The following is a 15,250-nucleotide window of genomic DNA, read 5'->3' as shown; positions in this document are numbered from 1 at the left end:
ATGGGTGCCATATGCTACTCGGGCTCTCTAATTCAAAAAGTAGAACAAAGGGGTATGGAGTTACATGCCTTTTAATATATTTTACAGCAAATGGTAGAATGGGTGAAATGTTAAACCTATATTTGAAGGGGCACACGGCTGTTAACATTTTGGGATAAATGACTGCATCGATGACCATAGACCTGTGTTTATGTATACGTATGTTTGGGGGTGGGTGCTGCTGTGCCCCTAACTATCCAATTCCCCAATGGACAATTTAACTTACCCTAAAACGTGGCCCCCAAACTATCAGTTAGCAATGTTGCTTGTTTTGAGTGGCTCCTCCTCAGAATTTATTCAGTTTACTATCACGATAGTGCATTACGCAAAGCACTGAACTATTTCAAATCATGGTGTCAATATTTGAAGACGTGGGGGAGTATGTCAGGACAAAATGATCAGTTTCTGTGGAGCTTGGCAAGTTGCCCATTCAACATTTAAATCGAGACTTTTTGTAGGTTAATTCAAAATCAAGAGAATAGCACAAATGTGTTTGGAGAAGTGATGACAGGAAAGGAGTACAAAGAGGCCCCGGTCATCTGTGCAGTTATGTGAGACATGTACCGATGACTAGTACCTCATTTCTGTGGTTTAACTGCAAGCAACCTATTTGCATTTTGTGTCGTTTTACAGTGAACTGCTGATAATCTGGCACCTTCGCAACTTTGATGCTCAACTAGAGGATGTTTTAAACTGTTGCCTGCTACTAACAAGATTTTATTTCATTTTTTAAAGTTACGCAGGTGTATAATAAATTTTTCAGTGAATCCAGTGTGTATAATGGGAGCAGGAAATAGAATACTGAGTTTCAGATTGTCAAAACACATGATTGACACTAAATCCCATAGCCCAACTGCGCTATTATAGCTCACTTAGTATTGCAGTTATTAATTTAATGTATTATATATTAATGTGTGTTATTGGGTTAACAGGCCTGTTAAGCTGCAGCAAGTAAGATTCACATTGTTCCAATGCTGGTACATATAGCGCAAATTGGAGGAACAGCACCTCATATTTCGCTTGGGAGGCTTACACCCTAGTGGTAGGAACATTGACTTATCTAATTTATAGCCCTTGCTTTTCCTCTCTCTCCATCCCTCCCCTTCCCTGTTCAAGGGTCTTACTGTCTCCGACTACATTTTATCTGTTTCCTTTGTTGTTAACTTCTCCCAGCTAACTGATCTATTCTACATTTTCCTTGATCTCCATTCCCTGTGTCCTATTTTCACACCTTACACTTCCTTATCTATGTATCTCCTTCTCCCTTGACATCAGTCTGAAGAAAGGTCTCAACCTGAAACGTCACCCTTTCCTTCTCTCCAGAGATGCTGCGTGTCCCGAGTTACTCCAGAATTTTGCGTCTATTAACAGTCAAACACTCTTGCGATGACACCCCCACTCATTTTAGACTAAGGAGTGAGCCAGATCTGAACCATTCCGAACAACTGGACACCAGGTAATCTGAGTGTTTCCGTGCAATTATTGATACAGAATATGATGGCCTCCCCCAATCCATTATGACGGTATGATAGCTTTTTCTATTATTTTTGCTACTCAAGGAGAAAAGTGCTGAATTCTCTTAAACATATTGACAATAGACTAGCGACCTCTTTTCTCTCTTGTAAAATTGCCTTCACATTAGTTTCTTTCTGTATAGAACAGTCAGTTTTCATTAATATGATTCAAATAATTTTTGGTTGATTAACATGGTCTACTAATTGCTACATCTTTATATTTGATTGATATAATTTGTGAATTAGACAGTCATCTGTCTTGACTAATGTAACTGAACAACAAGTAACAAATTGGTTGATCTGTGATAAATATTTTGCTTCCCTGAAGGTTGACGGCTCCAATTATTTCTTGGTTGCTAATTGTTATACTGCAAGAAGAAAAATCATAATTACCTGTCAGAGAAAGCATCTCACATACAATCATTCATTATTTGTGCTAATCTTACCAAATAAGTTATGATATATCAAAATTCTATTTTTTTTAAGTCCAAATTTATAATTTACACAGTAAATAATAAATGTATTTCAGTATAGTTTAAATGCAAATGTACTTGTGTTTCAGTCTGTGGCTTCATGGGGAAGGCACTGCTACAACATACTTAAGTATGTACATGTTTATACAACAATTTAATTAATGAAAAGCCATTATTATAGACAGAATTTTTAATTTCTTTGGAAGTGACAATGGCAGTGAATTCTTGATTCCTGTGACTTTGTGCTTCATAGTTCATTTACTTATGTTTAAAGTCGACCAGTCTCAATAATAAAACAGCAGCTCTGGATAAGCAAGTCTAATTAAAAGTTTTCCACAAAACTTCCTGGGAATAAACCAGTTTTCCCATTTCGCTGTAATGTGCCTTTGAACCATCCATCTTCCCGTTTCTTGTGAACAAATACTACATCACCTTCTTTTAGTTCTATTTCAGCTTCACTCTGTGGGGGATAGGGAACAAGTACGCGATATCTGCCAAAAGACATAAATACAATTCGATTAGGAGTTGCTCTTTGCTCTGCAAATATGGCAATTGCAATCTTACATCTATTATATTATGTGTTTGAACAGCTGGCTTAGCAATTTTCCTATTAGCTTAAGTTGCCTTGCCCATTTAATTTGCACTCAAGTTATTTATTGGCTTAGAAAAAAATAATTTATATGTCTAAATTAAATAATGGATTCATTGTAGTTTCTGCAAAAATGACTGTTGTTCTCACATTAATGCAAACTGGTGTGAATCATTCAGTCAGCTGTTGTGTTACAGATACAATCTGGCTATTTTATCAGAAATGTTATTTCAACCAGAATTGTGCTTTTAAAAAATAAATAAATCTATAATCAGAAAACAATATCAAGTGAAACAATTATTGAACTACAGAGCCCATGAATATAAAATATGTTAATCGTTTCAACATCAGTGAATCTTCTTGATGCAAACTATTGCAATCTTGCCACAGATCCAACTCAGACAGTTGGATTTCATTTAACACTTGCAAAGGATCCAAAGAGAAAATAAATAAGATAATGATAAACTTGTGATGATAGACACAAAAAGCTGGAGTAACTCAGCGGGACAGGCAGCATCTCTGAAGATGAAGGAATGGGTGACGTTTCAGTCTCACCCCAAAATGTCACCCATTCCTTCTCTCCAGAGATGTTGTCTGTGTCGCTGAGTTACTCCAGCTTTTTGTGTCTATCTTTGGTTTAAACCAGCATCTGCAGTTCCTTCTTACATATTATAAACTTGTTTAGTTGAGCTAAACAACCAAATGTTGTTTTGTAATTAATTTCTAGCAGTGACCATCATCTAATCTTGTAACAGGGAGCTTGATTAGATTTCTTCACAGGTGAACAGAGGGATCTGGGAATAACTGTGCACAGTTCCATGAAAGTGGAATCTCATGTAGATAGGGTGGTAAAGAAAGCTTTTGGTGTGCTGGCCTTTATAAATCAGACCATTGAGTATAGAAGTTGGGATGTAATGTTAAAATTGTACAAGGCATTGGTGAGGCCAATTCTGGAGTATGGGGTACAATTTTGGTCGCCTAATTATAGGAAGGATGTCAACAAAATAGAGAGAGTACAGAGGAGATTTACTAGAATGTTGCCTGGGTTTCAGCAACTAAGTTACAGAGAAAGGTTGAACAAGTTAGGGCTTTATTCTTTAGAGCGCAGAAGGTTAAGGGGGGATTTGATAGAGGTCTTTAAAATGATGAGAGGGATGGACAGAGTTGACGTGGATAAGCTTTCCCCACTGAGAGTAGGGAAGATTCAAACAAGGGAACATGACTTGAGAATTAAGGGACAGAAGTTTAGGGGTAACATGAGGGGGAACTTCTTTACTCAGAGAGTGGTGGCTGTGTGGAATGAGCTTCCAGTGAAGGTGGTGGAGGCAGGTTCGTTTTTACCATTTAAAAATAAATTGGATAGTTATATGGACGGGAAAGGAATGGAGGGTTATGGTCTGAGCGCAGGTATATGGGACTAGGGGAGAATACGTGTTCGGCACGGACTAGAAGGGTCGAGATGGCCTGTTTCCGTGCTGTAATTGTTATATGGTTATATGGTTATATGATCCTTTAAACAAGACAATATCTTGGTCTTCTCTTTAGGACTTGATTGTTAACAGTATTTGTGCTGCACAAGAGCCCAGATTAGGAACAGCACAAGTATGATAGAGTAAAATTAGTAAAGGTTACAGACTTAGAGTTATAAAGGAGTGAAGCTCCTTGACTGAAATCAACTTTACACTTTACATTTAGAAATAGATGCATCTTTGATCATTACTATACTTTTCATTGTAAATCATATCTTGTAATTTTTTTTCAGATTCACTTTCTTCCCTTATTTAAAACAATAACACGTATGGGTAGTAAAATGAAAGCTGCAGGTACTAAAAATGAACTAACATTTTATTCAAATTCTTACAGTAAATCTGTTATGAAATTCCTAAAGGTATAATTAACATAAATCATTGTCAATGAAGAATTATCATCTTAAATACTGTAGCTTTATATTATTGTTAAAGAATGAGTCACTCCACATTTCTCCCCATTGTGACTATTCCTTTTCATTTCAGATAATTAATCTTATATTTGCATCTACATTTGTTAATGATACATCCAAGTCCCCAGAGCAGAGAATTGATCAAAGCCATACTGTCAATAGTGAAACCGATTCCCATCCTCTTGAGTAAACAGAAAATAAAGCTTGAAATCTATTCCGAGGACCAGCATTGGAAATGTTCCATCATCTTGTCAGCTCTCTTTTAACTAAGACACCAGCCAGTTTGCACAAATTATGTAAATGTAGACTGTTATCTGGTTATTTTCTTGGACACAACACCACAATTACGACTGGGGTCAATATAATTTCCCACTGCTACATAATTCCTCTTGCACGACTCACATATTGATGCCCTCATTCCCCCAGTCTATGTAATTTACATCCCGCAGACAGCAATACTGTGTTGCTCTTTGTATCTTGCATGTAGTTGGAAAGTAATCGCAGCAACTTAAGACATAGAGGTGAATTAACTGTTTGTCACAATCAGAGTCGACAATGCATAATATAGCTTTTGGACAGTCGATGTAATGTGCTGAGATGTACGATGTCTGGTATTTCCCCCTCAAAAGAGCACACTGATTATTTGTACCAGTTTACATGAACCCTTTCTGATCATAAATTGAAAAACATGGATTTATTTTTATTCAAGTGATGAGGGCATGGCTGTCAAGGTCAAATCTGTATTAATACACTAGGTTCCTGTCTAGATATAGCAGAGCAAATGTTATTTAAATTATGTTGGACATCGGCTACTTCGTGGTGGGGAGTGGGAGCCTCTATTAACAAGAATGCAACAACCAGCAGTGATTAAATGTAACTGCACACAGAATAACAGGGTCTACATTTAATGTGGTTTTGGATGATTCAGTGCGAGTCTTGATTGAAATTTCACTCATTTTAATGAGTGTTGAAAACAAAAGATTGGTTTCAGTAGCACATGATTTATGATGTTTTGTTCCAATCCAAATTACATTGCTTACAGATGTTTTTACTATCCACATTCACACAATAGTAGATGGGCAGAAAAATATTTATAACACCTGAAGATCTGCTTTTAAATTTCCAGAAAGCTAATGTGAGGTATTTTGGAAGTAGGCATTTTCAAATGTGGCAGAGGATCATTTTTATATGTGAAGATCATGATATAAATTATAATATCTATATATCTATATATATTATTACTAAGACGTTGTCTTGTTTGTGGCTGTGTGTGTTAATCTCGTTAATTTTCCTATTTTCCTATTTTTTCCCAAACACTAGGCCACAGCCTTCTCATTTTCACACATTCTACTCGCATTTTTCCCGTCGGGGTGATAAACACCTTCTCATCACATTCCCACCTATATTTCCGGACATATTTAACATGTCTTTTAAACTTTCAATGTGTTATTCTTATTTAGTTAACGATACCAATAAAGTAGACAATAAATGCTGAAGTAACTCAGCGGGTCAGGCAGCATCTCTGGAGAAAATGGATAGATGACGTTTCGGGTAGGGACCCTTCTTCAGACTGATTGTAGTCGTTTTATAGATAGTAGTAGGGGAATAAAAAACTGAAAGTGAGAAAAGGCAGGACAAATCGGGGCCACCATCACCACGGGTGACCACAGGCAGTGGCGGACTGGCCAGGGTGTCAGCTTGCCCGATGAAGTTGCCCGATGAATTGCCCACTATATCAAGTGGGCCCCTGATAAAGTGGGCCCCCTTTGTCTCCTGGCAACCAATATTTTTAGACCCAGTCCGCCACTGACCACAGGTGACCACAGGTGAAGGGGCTCCCAGATAGACAGATTGTTGGATAGACACAGGTGTGAGGCCAAGTTGCAAACTGTACAAACATACATAGTTGCAAACTGTGAAGCTAGCTAATGGACTGATTGATAAATAATAATATAATTAACAGAGCTTTTAAAATAAATATTATGTACCTACCTTTCACAAGGAAGTGGCTTGAGCTCTGGACGGATTGCAACCATGGAGGAGCATAGCTGCCTTGCGGGAGGAGAAATTGAAAAGTTGGAATCCAGAGAGCCCGTTTTCCTGTGCAATGGCTCCATTCCCATAGCTCCTTGCATTTCACTTTCTAAAGGGCAAGATCCAGCTCTGCCGTGGCTCGAGACTGGAGAAACCCCAGGACCCATCGCTCTCTGCACGGTGTTCTCTGCTGCCCCCTGCTGGGGATCGTGAGTTGGAGACACAGATGGAGGGGAGCGGGGCTTCTTCTTTCCTGATGCTCCTGACAGAAGTTTTAAGAGTCCACTTTTCTTCTCTTTCTAAAATAAACAAAGAACTTTTCTTTGTCATCCAAGAAAATACAATGCAGTAGCCCATTTGAAAACCCACCGCAGCCAGTGCTGCTATTGCAATCTTCCATCAATGTGATTAAATCAGATGCTGAGTCAAAAGTCAACTGTTTTATTGTCATATGTCCTGAAACGGAACAATGAGATTCTTACCTGCAGCAGCACAACAAATATATAAACATATTACTCTATAAAACCCATAAGAGACAACAAAAATTAGAGTCTGTTAAAAAAAAAACCCCAAGTAAATAGACAATTGTAATGCAAAGTTAAAAATAATGTTCCCAAGTCAATATAGTTTGGAGGCTATTTGGAGGTTGTAGTGTTTAATAGCCTGATGGCTGTAGAGAAGGAGCTGCTCCTGGCCCTGGATGTTACAGTTTTTAGGCTCCTATACTTTCTTCCTGATGGCTGGAGTGAAGTAAGAGTGTAATCAATTAACCAGTGGCCTGGTGGATTCATTCCCTGATGAACCAAATTAGTCCACATTTTTATATCACCAGCACTGTTATGAATAATATAGTTCATATTTAAATGAACTGCAAACCCCGTGTGCACCAGTTGCATAGAAAGCACTTCCCAATGTGTAAAATGTAAAAACTGCATTAAGTATGACAGGGCTTAAAACTATAACTACAGGTATGGATGTTGTTGAATACTATATGTTTGTAACATGGGATGGGTTAAATGTTACTATATATATATCTATATTACTAAAAGTCTGATCTTGACCACTTCCTGTTGTTCTGTATATAGATTTTAGGAAAAACGCTGCCACTTACGGCTGTGATTTTTGGCCATCTTACTCATAGTCCCCCTCCGCTGTGCAGGACAAGAGGATTTTTCCCATTGATGAAAAATAAAAGAGTTATTAACTTTTAATTTTTTTTGAGATTCTCTCTCCTGAACGCCACACCCCTTCCAGAGGGACTATAAAACCCAGACGTGTTGAGTACCTCAGTCAGTCTCTGCAAGATGTGGAGCGAGAGGGTCACAGCTCTCAGTCTGATCTGTGAATATCACTGAACACATGTCTACTAAACTGTGAGTGGTTTTATTGACCTGTCAGTGCCCTTAATGTGGTTTGAAAATATAGTTTGGAAATGCTAAAGCTGTGTTGCCTTTGGTTTGGAAATGCTAAAACTGTGTTGCCTAATTAAAGTTGCCTTGCCTAATTAAAGTTTCCTTGCCTAATTAAAGTTGCCTTGCCTAATTAAAGTTGCCTTGCCTTCTATATAATTAAAAATCCAATCTTGACCACTTCCTGTTTGCGCTTTATTTTTATTTTCGAAAAAACGCTACCATGTACGGCTGTGATTTTTGGCAATCTTGCTCAGAGTACCCCTCCGCTCATCAGGTGCTGAGGATTTTTCTCATCGATGAAAAATGAAAGAGTTATTAGTGCTTAAATTTTTTTGAGATTCTCTCTCCTGTCAATCATGCCATGAAGGCCACGCCCCTTCTGGTGGGAGGGGGGGGAGGGACTATAAAACCCAGAAGTGTGGGCATGGCTCAGTCTCTGCAAGATGGAGGAGGGAGAGGTCACGACTCGCTGTCTTTAGTGGCCTTGCACCCTGCTTGAAATGGTATGAAACTGCACTTGAATTTGGTGGCCTTGCACCCTGCTTGAAATGGTGTATCAAGGAATAGCCGTGTCAACTGCCAGCCCACCAGCCGTGAGTGAGCTGCCAGCACAACAGGCTTGAGTGACTGAGCCACCAGCCCAAGAATCCATTTGGCCCACACTATGTCCATACTAGCCCTCTGGAAACCAGTCCCTTCAGCCCACAACACCCATACTAGCGCTCGAGAAAGCCTTCCCCCACTGGCCACCAATATTGGAATTGGTGGAGAGGCGGAATATTGCGTTGGGGGACCAGCCCTCCCGTGTGATATTGGGTCCCACTTAGAGAGAGAGAGAGAGACACACACACACACACTCGCACTCACACACCAAGAGATCAGTGATACAGCATGGACACAGGCCCGTCAGCCAACTGAGTCGGTGCCTACCAGCAATCACCCGTACACTAGATCGAGCTGACACACTGGAGACAATAACCTACAAACCTGCACGTCTTTGGAGTGTGGGAGAAAACCCACGTGGTCACAGGGAGAACGCGCAAACTCCATACAGACAGCACCTGTAGTCAGGATGAAACCCAGGTCTCTGGCACTGTAAAGGGCTGTCCCACTTTCACGACCTAATTCACGACCTCTGCCAAGTTGGCCCTTGACTCATACTCGCAGCATGGTCATCACGAGGTCGTAGCAGGTTGTGATGCTAGTCGTAGGTACTCGTGGCATCAAGTAGGTCAGGGCATTTTTTCAACATGATGAAAATTGTCCACGAATAAAAAAAGGTTGTGAATTAGGTCGTGAAAGTGGGACAGACCCTTAAGGCAGCAACTCCACTGCTGGACAACTGTGCAGCCCGTGCAATAGTCTGACATTTGGTAGAGTTCTCATTATATGCAGCATAACTGCTGCAATGTATAATGTCAATTCCTTACAATTCCGTGCAACACAAAGTCTGTCCAGAAATTTCATTAAAAACAAAGTGGACAATATTTGAAGGATGTTGCATTCTTTATTAATCTACAATTATAGACATAAAAATCTATGGTGCAAAAGAAAACAATTTGGTCCATTGCATTCACATTGGCTTTCAAAGCCATCCAGCTTAAAATCCCGTCTCAGCTCATGGTACACTGCTTTAAATATTACAGCCCTTCAAGTGTGCAGTGTTTTTTATAAATGAGATCAAGGAAGCAGGTTCCAAAACTCATCCTTTGGGAAAAAAAATAATTCACTTCCATTCCAATCTATTACGGTAAATTTATTTCTCGTAGTTAATAATCTCTCTTGTCCTCTCATCATTTGTAACTCAATTAAATTTCCTTTCAATTTTCAAAATTAATGCATCTATTTATTTTTTAAGCATAGCATTTATCCTGCCAATATCTTCATAGATTTCCCCTGTACTCTAATTTTATTGCATCGTTCTGTGACGCAGCGGTTGAGTTGCTGCCTTACAGCGCAAGAGACCCTGATTCGATCCTGACTACAGGTGCTGTCTGTACAGAGATTGCACATTCTCCCTGTGACAGTTTTATCTGGGCGCTCCAGTTGCCTCCTACATGCCAAGGACGTGCAGGTTTGTAGATTAATTGGATTCTGTAAATTGTCCCTAGTGTATAGGATAGAACATAGTATTATAACTGTGACGTGAGAGTGTTCCTATTTCCATGAGTCCGGTATTGTCCTTATCTCCCTCATACAATAGTTTTAAACTACAGTGGCTTGCAAAAGTTTTCATACCCCTTGAACTTTTCCACATTTTGTCACATCTCAACCACAAACGTAAATGTATTTTATTGGGATTTTATGTGATAGACCAACACAAAGTGGCGCATAATTGTGAAGTGGAAGGAAAATGATACATGGTTTTCAAATTTTTTTACAAATAAAAAACTGAAAAGTGTGGCGTGCAAAAGTATTCAGCCCCCCTGAGTCAATACTTTGTAGAACCACCTTTCGCTGCAATTACAGCTGCAAGTCTTTTGGGGTATGTCTCTACCAGCTTTGCACATCTAGAGACTGAAATTTTTGCCCATTCTTCTTTGCAAAATAGCTCAAGCTCAGTCAGATTGGATGTAGAGCGTCTGTGAACAGCAATTTTCAAGTCTTGCCAGAGATTCTCAATTGGATTTAGGTCTGGACTTTGACTGGGCCATTCTAACACATGAATATGCTTTGATCTAAACCATTCCATTGTAGCTCTGGCTGTATGTTTAGGGTCGTTGTCCTGCTGGAAGGTGAACCTCCGCCCCAGTTTCAAGTCTTTTGCAGACTCTAACAGGTTTTCTTCCAAGATTGCCCTGTATTTGGCTCCATCCATCTTCCCATCAACTCTGACCAGCTTCCCTGTCCCTGCTGAAGAAAAGCATCCCCACAGCATGATGCTGCCACCACCATGTTTCACGGTGGGGATGGTGTGTTCAGGGTGATGTGCAGTGTTAGTTTCCCGCCACACATAGCGTTTTGCATTTAGGCCAAAAACTTCAATTTTGGTCTCATCTGACCAGAGCACCTTCCTCCACATGTTTGCTGTGTCCCCCACATGGCTTGTGGCAAACTGCAAACGGGACTTCTTATGGCTTTTTTTCAACAATGACTTTCTTCTTGCCACTCTTCCATAAAGGCCCGATTTGTGGAGTGCACGACTAATAGTTGTCCTGTGGACAGATTCTCCCACCTGAGCTGTGGATCTCTGCAGCTCCTCCAGAGTTAGCTTGGCTGCTTCTCTGATCAATGCTCTCCTTGCCCGGCCTGTCAGTTTAGGTGGACGGCCATGTCTTGGTAGGTTTGCAGTTGTGCCATACTCTTTCCATTTTCGGATGATGGATTGAACAGTGCTCCGTGAGATGTTCAAAGCTTGGGATATTTTTTTATAACCTAACCCTGCTTTAAACTTCTCCACAACTTTATCCCTGACCTGCCTGGTGTGTTCGTTGGGCTTCATGATGCTGTTTGTTCACTAATGTTCTCTAACAAACCTCTGAGGCCTTCACAGAACAGCTGTATTTATACTGAGATTAGATTACACATAAATGGACTCTATTTACTAATTAGGTGACTTCTGAAGGCAATTGGTTGCACTGGATTTTATTTAGGGGTATCAGAGTAAAGGGGGCTGAATACTTTTGCACGCCACACTTTTCAGTTTTTTATTTGTAAAAAAATTTGAAAACCATGTATCATTTTCCTTCCACTTCACAATTATGCGCCACTTTGTGTTGGTCTATCACATAAAATCCCAATAAAATACATTTACGTTTGTGGTTGTAACGTGACAAAATGTGGAAAAGTTCAAGGGGTATGAATACTTTTCCAAGCCACTGCATATACTATATTATCTAGTTTCATTGTTTCCACTACATTCCAAATTCTCTTGCTCCAAATCTTTAGAAAACTAATTTCTTAAATCTTACATTTCCAACTTTCCCCCTCTCTCCTGAATCTATTTCAGGTACCCATCTATGTTAACTCATGCCAGCTATATGAGCAAAACTATATTGTAACTATATTGGACTTAGCGTATAGGAAGAAACTGCAGATGCTGGTTTAAACTGAAGATAGACACAAAATGCTAGAATAACTCAGCGGGTCAGGCAGCATCTCTGGAGAAAAGGAATAGGTGACATTTCGGGTCGAGACCCTTCTTCAGACTAGAGGGAAACTAGAGGTATGAAAGGGCACAAAGAACAAAATAATGAAAGATAAGAAAAGAACAAATCAAGGCGTACGAGGATGATCAAGGAAAGGTGGATCCCACCTTTGGCCCATTATTGGCTGTGGACGAGGTGATAATGAAGTGGGTAAGAACTGTGAAACTAAGCAGGATGACAGCAAAACTACTAGTTCCATTCTCCTATCTGTGTTGCCCTTCACTCTAAGTGGAACATGCGTACCTTGACCTCTTACTATCACACTTTAAAAACCATTCCATATTCTGGGTATTCTTTTGCCTGCAAACAATTTACTCGAATCACCTTTTGTAAATTGCTGTCATAAGGTAATAAGGGATGGGAGTAGAATTAGGCCGTTCGGCCCATCAAGTCTACTCTGCCATTCAATCATGGCTGATCTAACCCCATTCTCCTGCCTTCTCCCCATAACTTCTGACACCTGAACTAATTAAAGATCGATCTATCTCTGCCTTAATATCTTCCAATACCTGTCTAATACCTTCAAAGTCAGCCTTGCCCCAATGTTGAACCACACACTGACAAGCACCCTCATGACTAGCATGTGGGAAATGCTAGAATTGTCCTGGGTGAGGTATCAGGGGTACTGGCATTGGATCTTGGTCAAGTAGTTACAGGTTTCTGACATAGAGTAGGGTCTTCAATCTGAAACATTAGCTCTCTGTTTCTTCCCACATGTGACCTGACCTGCTGAGTATTTCCTACATTTTCTGTTTTTCAATTGGGGGTTTAAATGCAATTAAGATTGCAGGCAATAGCACCTAATTGTGACAGCACTGGACAAAATCTTGATCACTATTAAACTGCTGCAGGGAAAGTGAATGAGACTGGTGTAATCACTGTAACAAAATAGATTGAATACAGATTGCAAATATAAATGAAATTTTAGTTTGTCTTTAAAATTACATGTATTCTTCACATTGTTCCCTGAATGTGTATATTATTATAGATTACTGCATGCACATAATTGTCATCAGTTTACATGCAGCACAATTCAAACAAAGCATATCATATTTGAATAATCATTGTTTAAAATGCAGTCTGCTGAGGGTAAATGATATTCACCCAACTATGGCGGCACCAGTCTGAAAGACAAAGGCCCCTTATTTACGACTTGCTAATGCACAGTTAATGAAAGGTTGCTGGATGATAGAAAATTATGTTGGGTCATGTTAGAGATCTTGGGTTCAGTTCTAATCTCCTCAGAGTCACGCATCACTGCTCCATAATAATTGGATTTTCCCATTTTCTGCTGGGTATTCAGAAGGGGGGGGGGGGGGGGACGGCATCAAAGAATTAAGCGTTATTTTGTGAGAGTGATTGTATTTATATCTCAAGTATGAAGAACTGCAAGCCATGTAGTCTTTCCCTCCTAGCTAAAAAATGTCAGAAAGCATCGTCAATTTTGCAATTAGAGCACAAATATTTTGTGATCAGTTTCTAAGACCTTCCTCTTTTCGCCAACTTAAATTAGCAATGTTACAAAATTTTGAGATTTTAAAAATCAAGTCTGTAATTTATCCCATCAGATAAAGCATAAAAATAAGTTTAATTTGACACCTAATTCACTTTCATATCTCAAGTATTTAAAAAGTTATGGCCATTTTCATACTCGGAAATGAGCATCTTGTTCCCTATTGATTTTCTATGGACATAACAAAAAAGCTGTGATCGTGAACAGTCAAAAGCCCATAACTTTCTTAAAAATTAAGAGAACTGAATGAAATTTTCAGTTATCATAGATTGAAGCATTCTGAAACAAATATAAAATAATCTTACTTGGATGACCTGAAATTAAAGCATATAATTAGTTAGTTACCTAATTGTAGCTAATTTCAGACTTCAATTACTAGATCTAAACATCTATCCATTTCTTAATAAATGATTAACATTTTTAAATAGCCTAAATGTCCAAATAATATTCACAAATAATTCACAATAAAACATGATTTTTAAATCTCATTTACATTAATTTATAGGCCAAAAGGAAGGAATTTAGTGTTTAATTGCTGTAAATAAATGCCCATTTTAAATCAGCTTTCCAGTGGGTCCCTGTGGAACGCGCTGGTTTAGAACGTTCACATTGCGGTAGATTTGTGCCTCAAATGCCGAGAAAAATACTGCGGGATATAATGGGGCCAAATTGAGCTACTCGCAATATTAAACTTTGTATAAAGGGATCTTTAGAAGCCCTTTTTAATGTAAAAATATACAACCTAACTTCTGCTATTTGCTTTATGAGACCCTGAGGTTGCTGGCGGTCGCGGGTTTAGAGATTGATTTTTAAACTACTATAACTATTATTCAAGGCCTTTAAACCTAATAATAGCTTTTGCGACGGGGTCTTCCAGCGATTTTTCGTTAATAATTAACTAGGCTGAACATTTTCGATTGGAACAGCTTAGAGAAAATCGCGTTTTAAACCCGCCCCCCTCTAAACAGCGCCAAAATCGCGCACAACCTCAGCAGCAGATCTTCAACGACGCTTCAGGTAGGCTTTGCAACATACCTACTTAAATATTCAGTGAAATATTCAGGAAATTGGAGCACAGATGTTGACCTTCCATGGTTCTTTCTAGAATATTTCACCGAGAAACATTTAATAGAATGTGAAAAATTCATCCAATGATAGACTGCTTTTAAAAGTAATCTCGGTAATAGATTGGGAACATTGGACACGTGGCAACTGCATTGTAATACTAGTTCTTCCTAATAAAGAGTCATCCAATGTTGGCTGCAAGTTGGACCAATAGCTGAAATAAAACCAGTAGTACCATGGACAACACCAAGTGGAGAAAGCCTGTGAATATGTTTAGTTTAGTTTTGAGATAGGGCGCGGAAATATGCCCTCCCTTCGGCCCACCGGGTCCGCGCTGACCAGTCATCCCCGCACATTAACATCATCCTACACACACTGGGGACAATTTACATTTATACCAAGCCAATTTACCTACATACCTGTACGTCTTTGGAGTGTGGGAGGAAACCGAAAATCTCGGAGAAAACCCATATAGGTCATGGGGAGAACGTCCAAACTCCGTGCAGACAGCACCCATAGTCGGG

At 39.3% G+C, this 15,250-nt stretch overlaps 1 protein-coding gene across 1 annotated transcript in view; it reads right to left on the bottom strand.

Moving 5' to 3' along the window:
- Positions 1–1,751: 1,751 nt before the first annotated feature.
- The window catches only part of sh3rf3 (SH3 domain containing ring finger 3), a 295,179-nt gene continuing 281,680 nt past the window's right edge, over positions 1,752–15,250 (bottom strand). Inside the window, exons 9-10 of the mRNA XM_033022646.1 lie at positions 6,547–6,887; positions 1,752–2,517 (exon numbers count right to left, since the gene is read on the bottom strand). Of these exons, the coding sequence (XP_032878537.1) occupies positions 2,349–2,517; positions 6,547–6,887 (510 nt within the window). The 3' untranslated portion in view covers positions 1,752–2,348. The remainder of the gene's footprint in view (positions 2,518–6,546; positions 6,888–15,250) is intronic.

The sequence above is a fragment of the Amblyraja radiata genome, chromosome 6, assembly GCF_010909765.2.
Source record: "Amblyraja radiata isolate CabotCenter1 chromosome 6, sAmbRad1.1.pri, whole genome shotgun sequence".
In the NCBI taxonomy this organism is placed as follows: Eukaryota; Metazoa; Chordata; class Chondrichthyes; order Rajiformes; family Rajidae; genus Amblyraja; species Amblyraja radiata.
The sequence above is the reverse complement of the archived record's forward strand: the minus strand, read 5'-3'. Positions and strand labels throughout refer to the sequence as shown.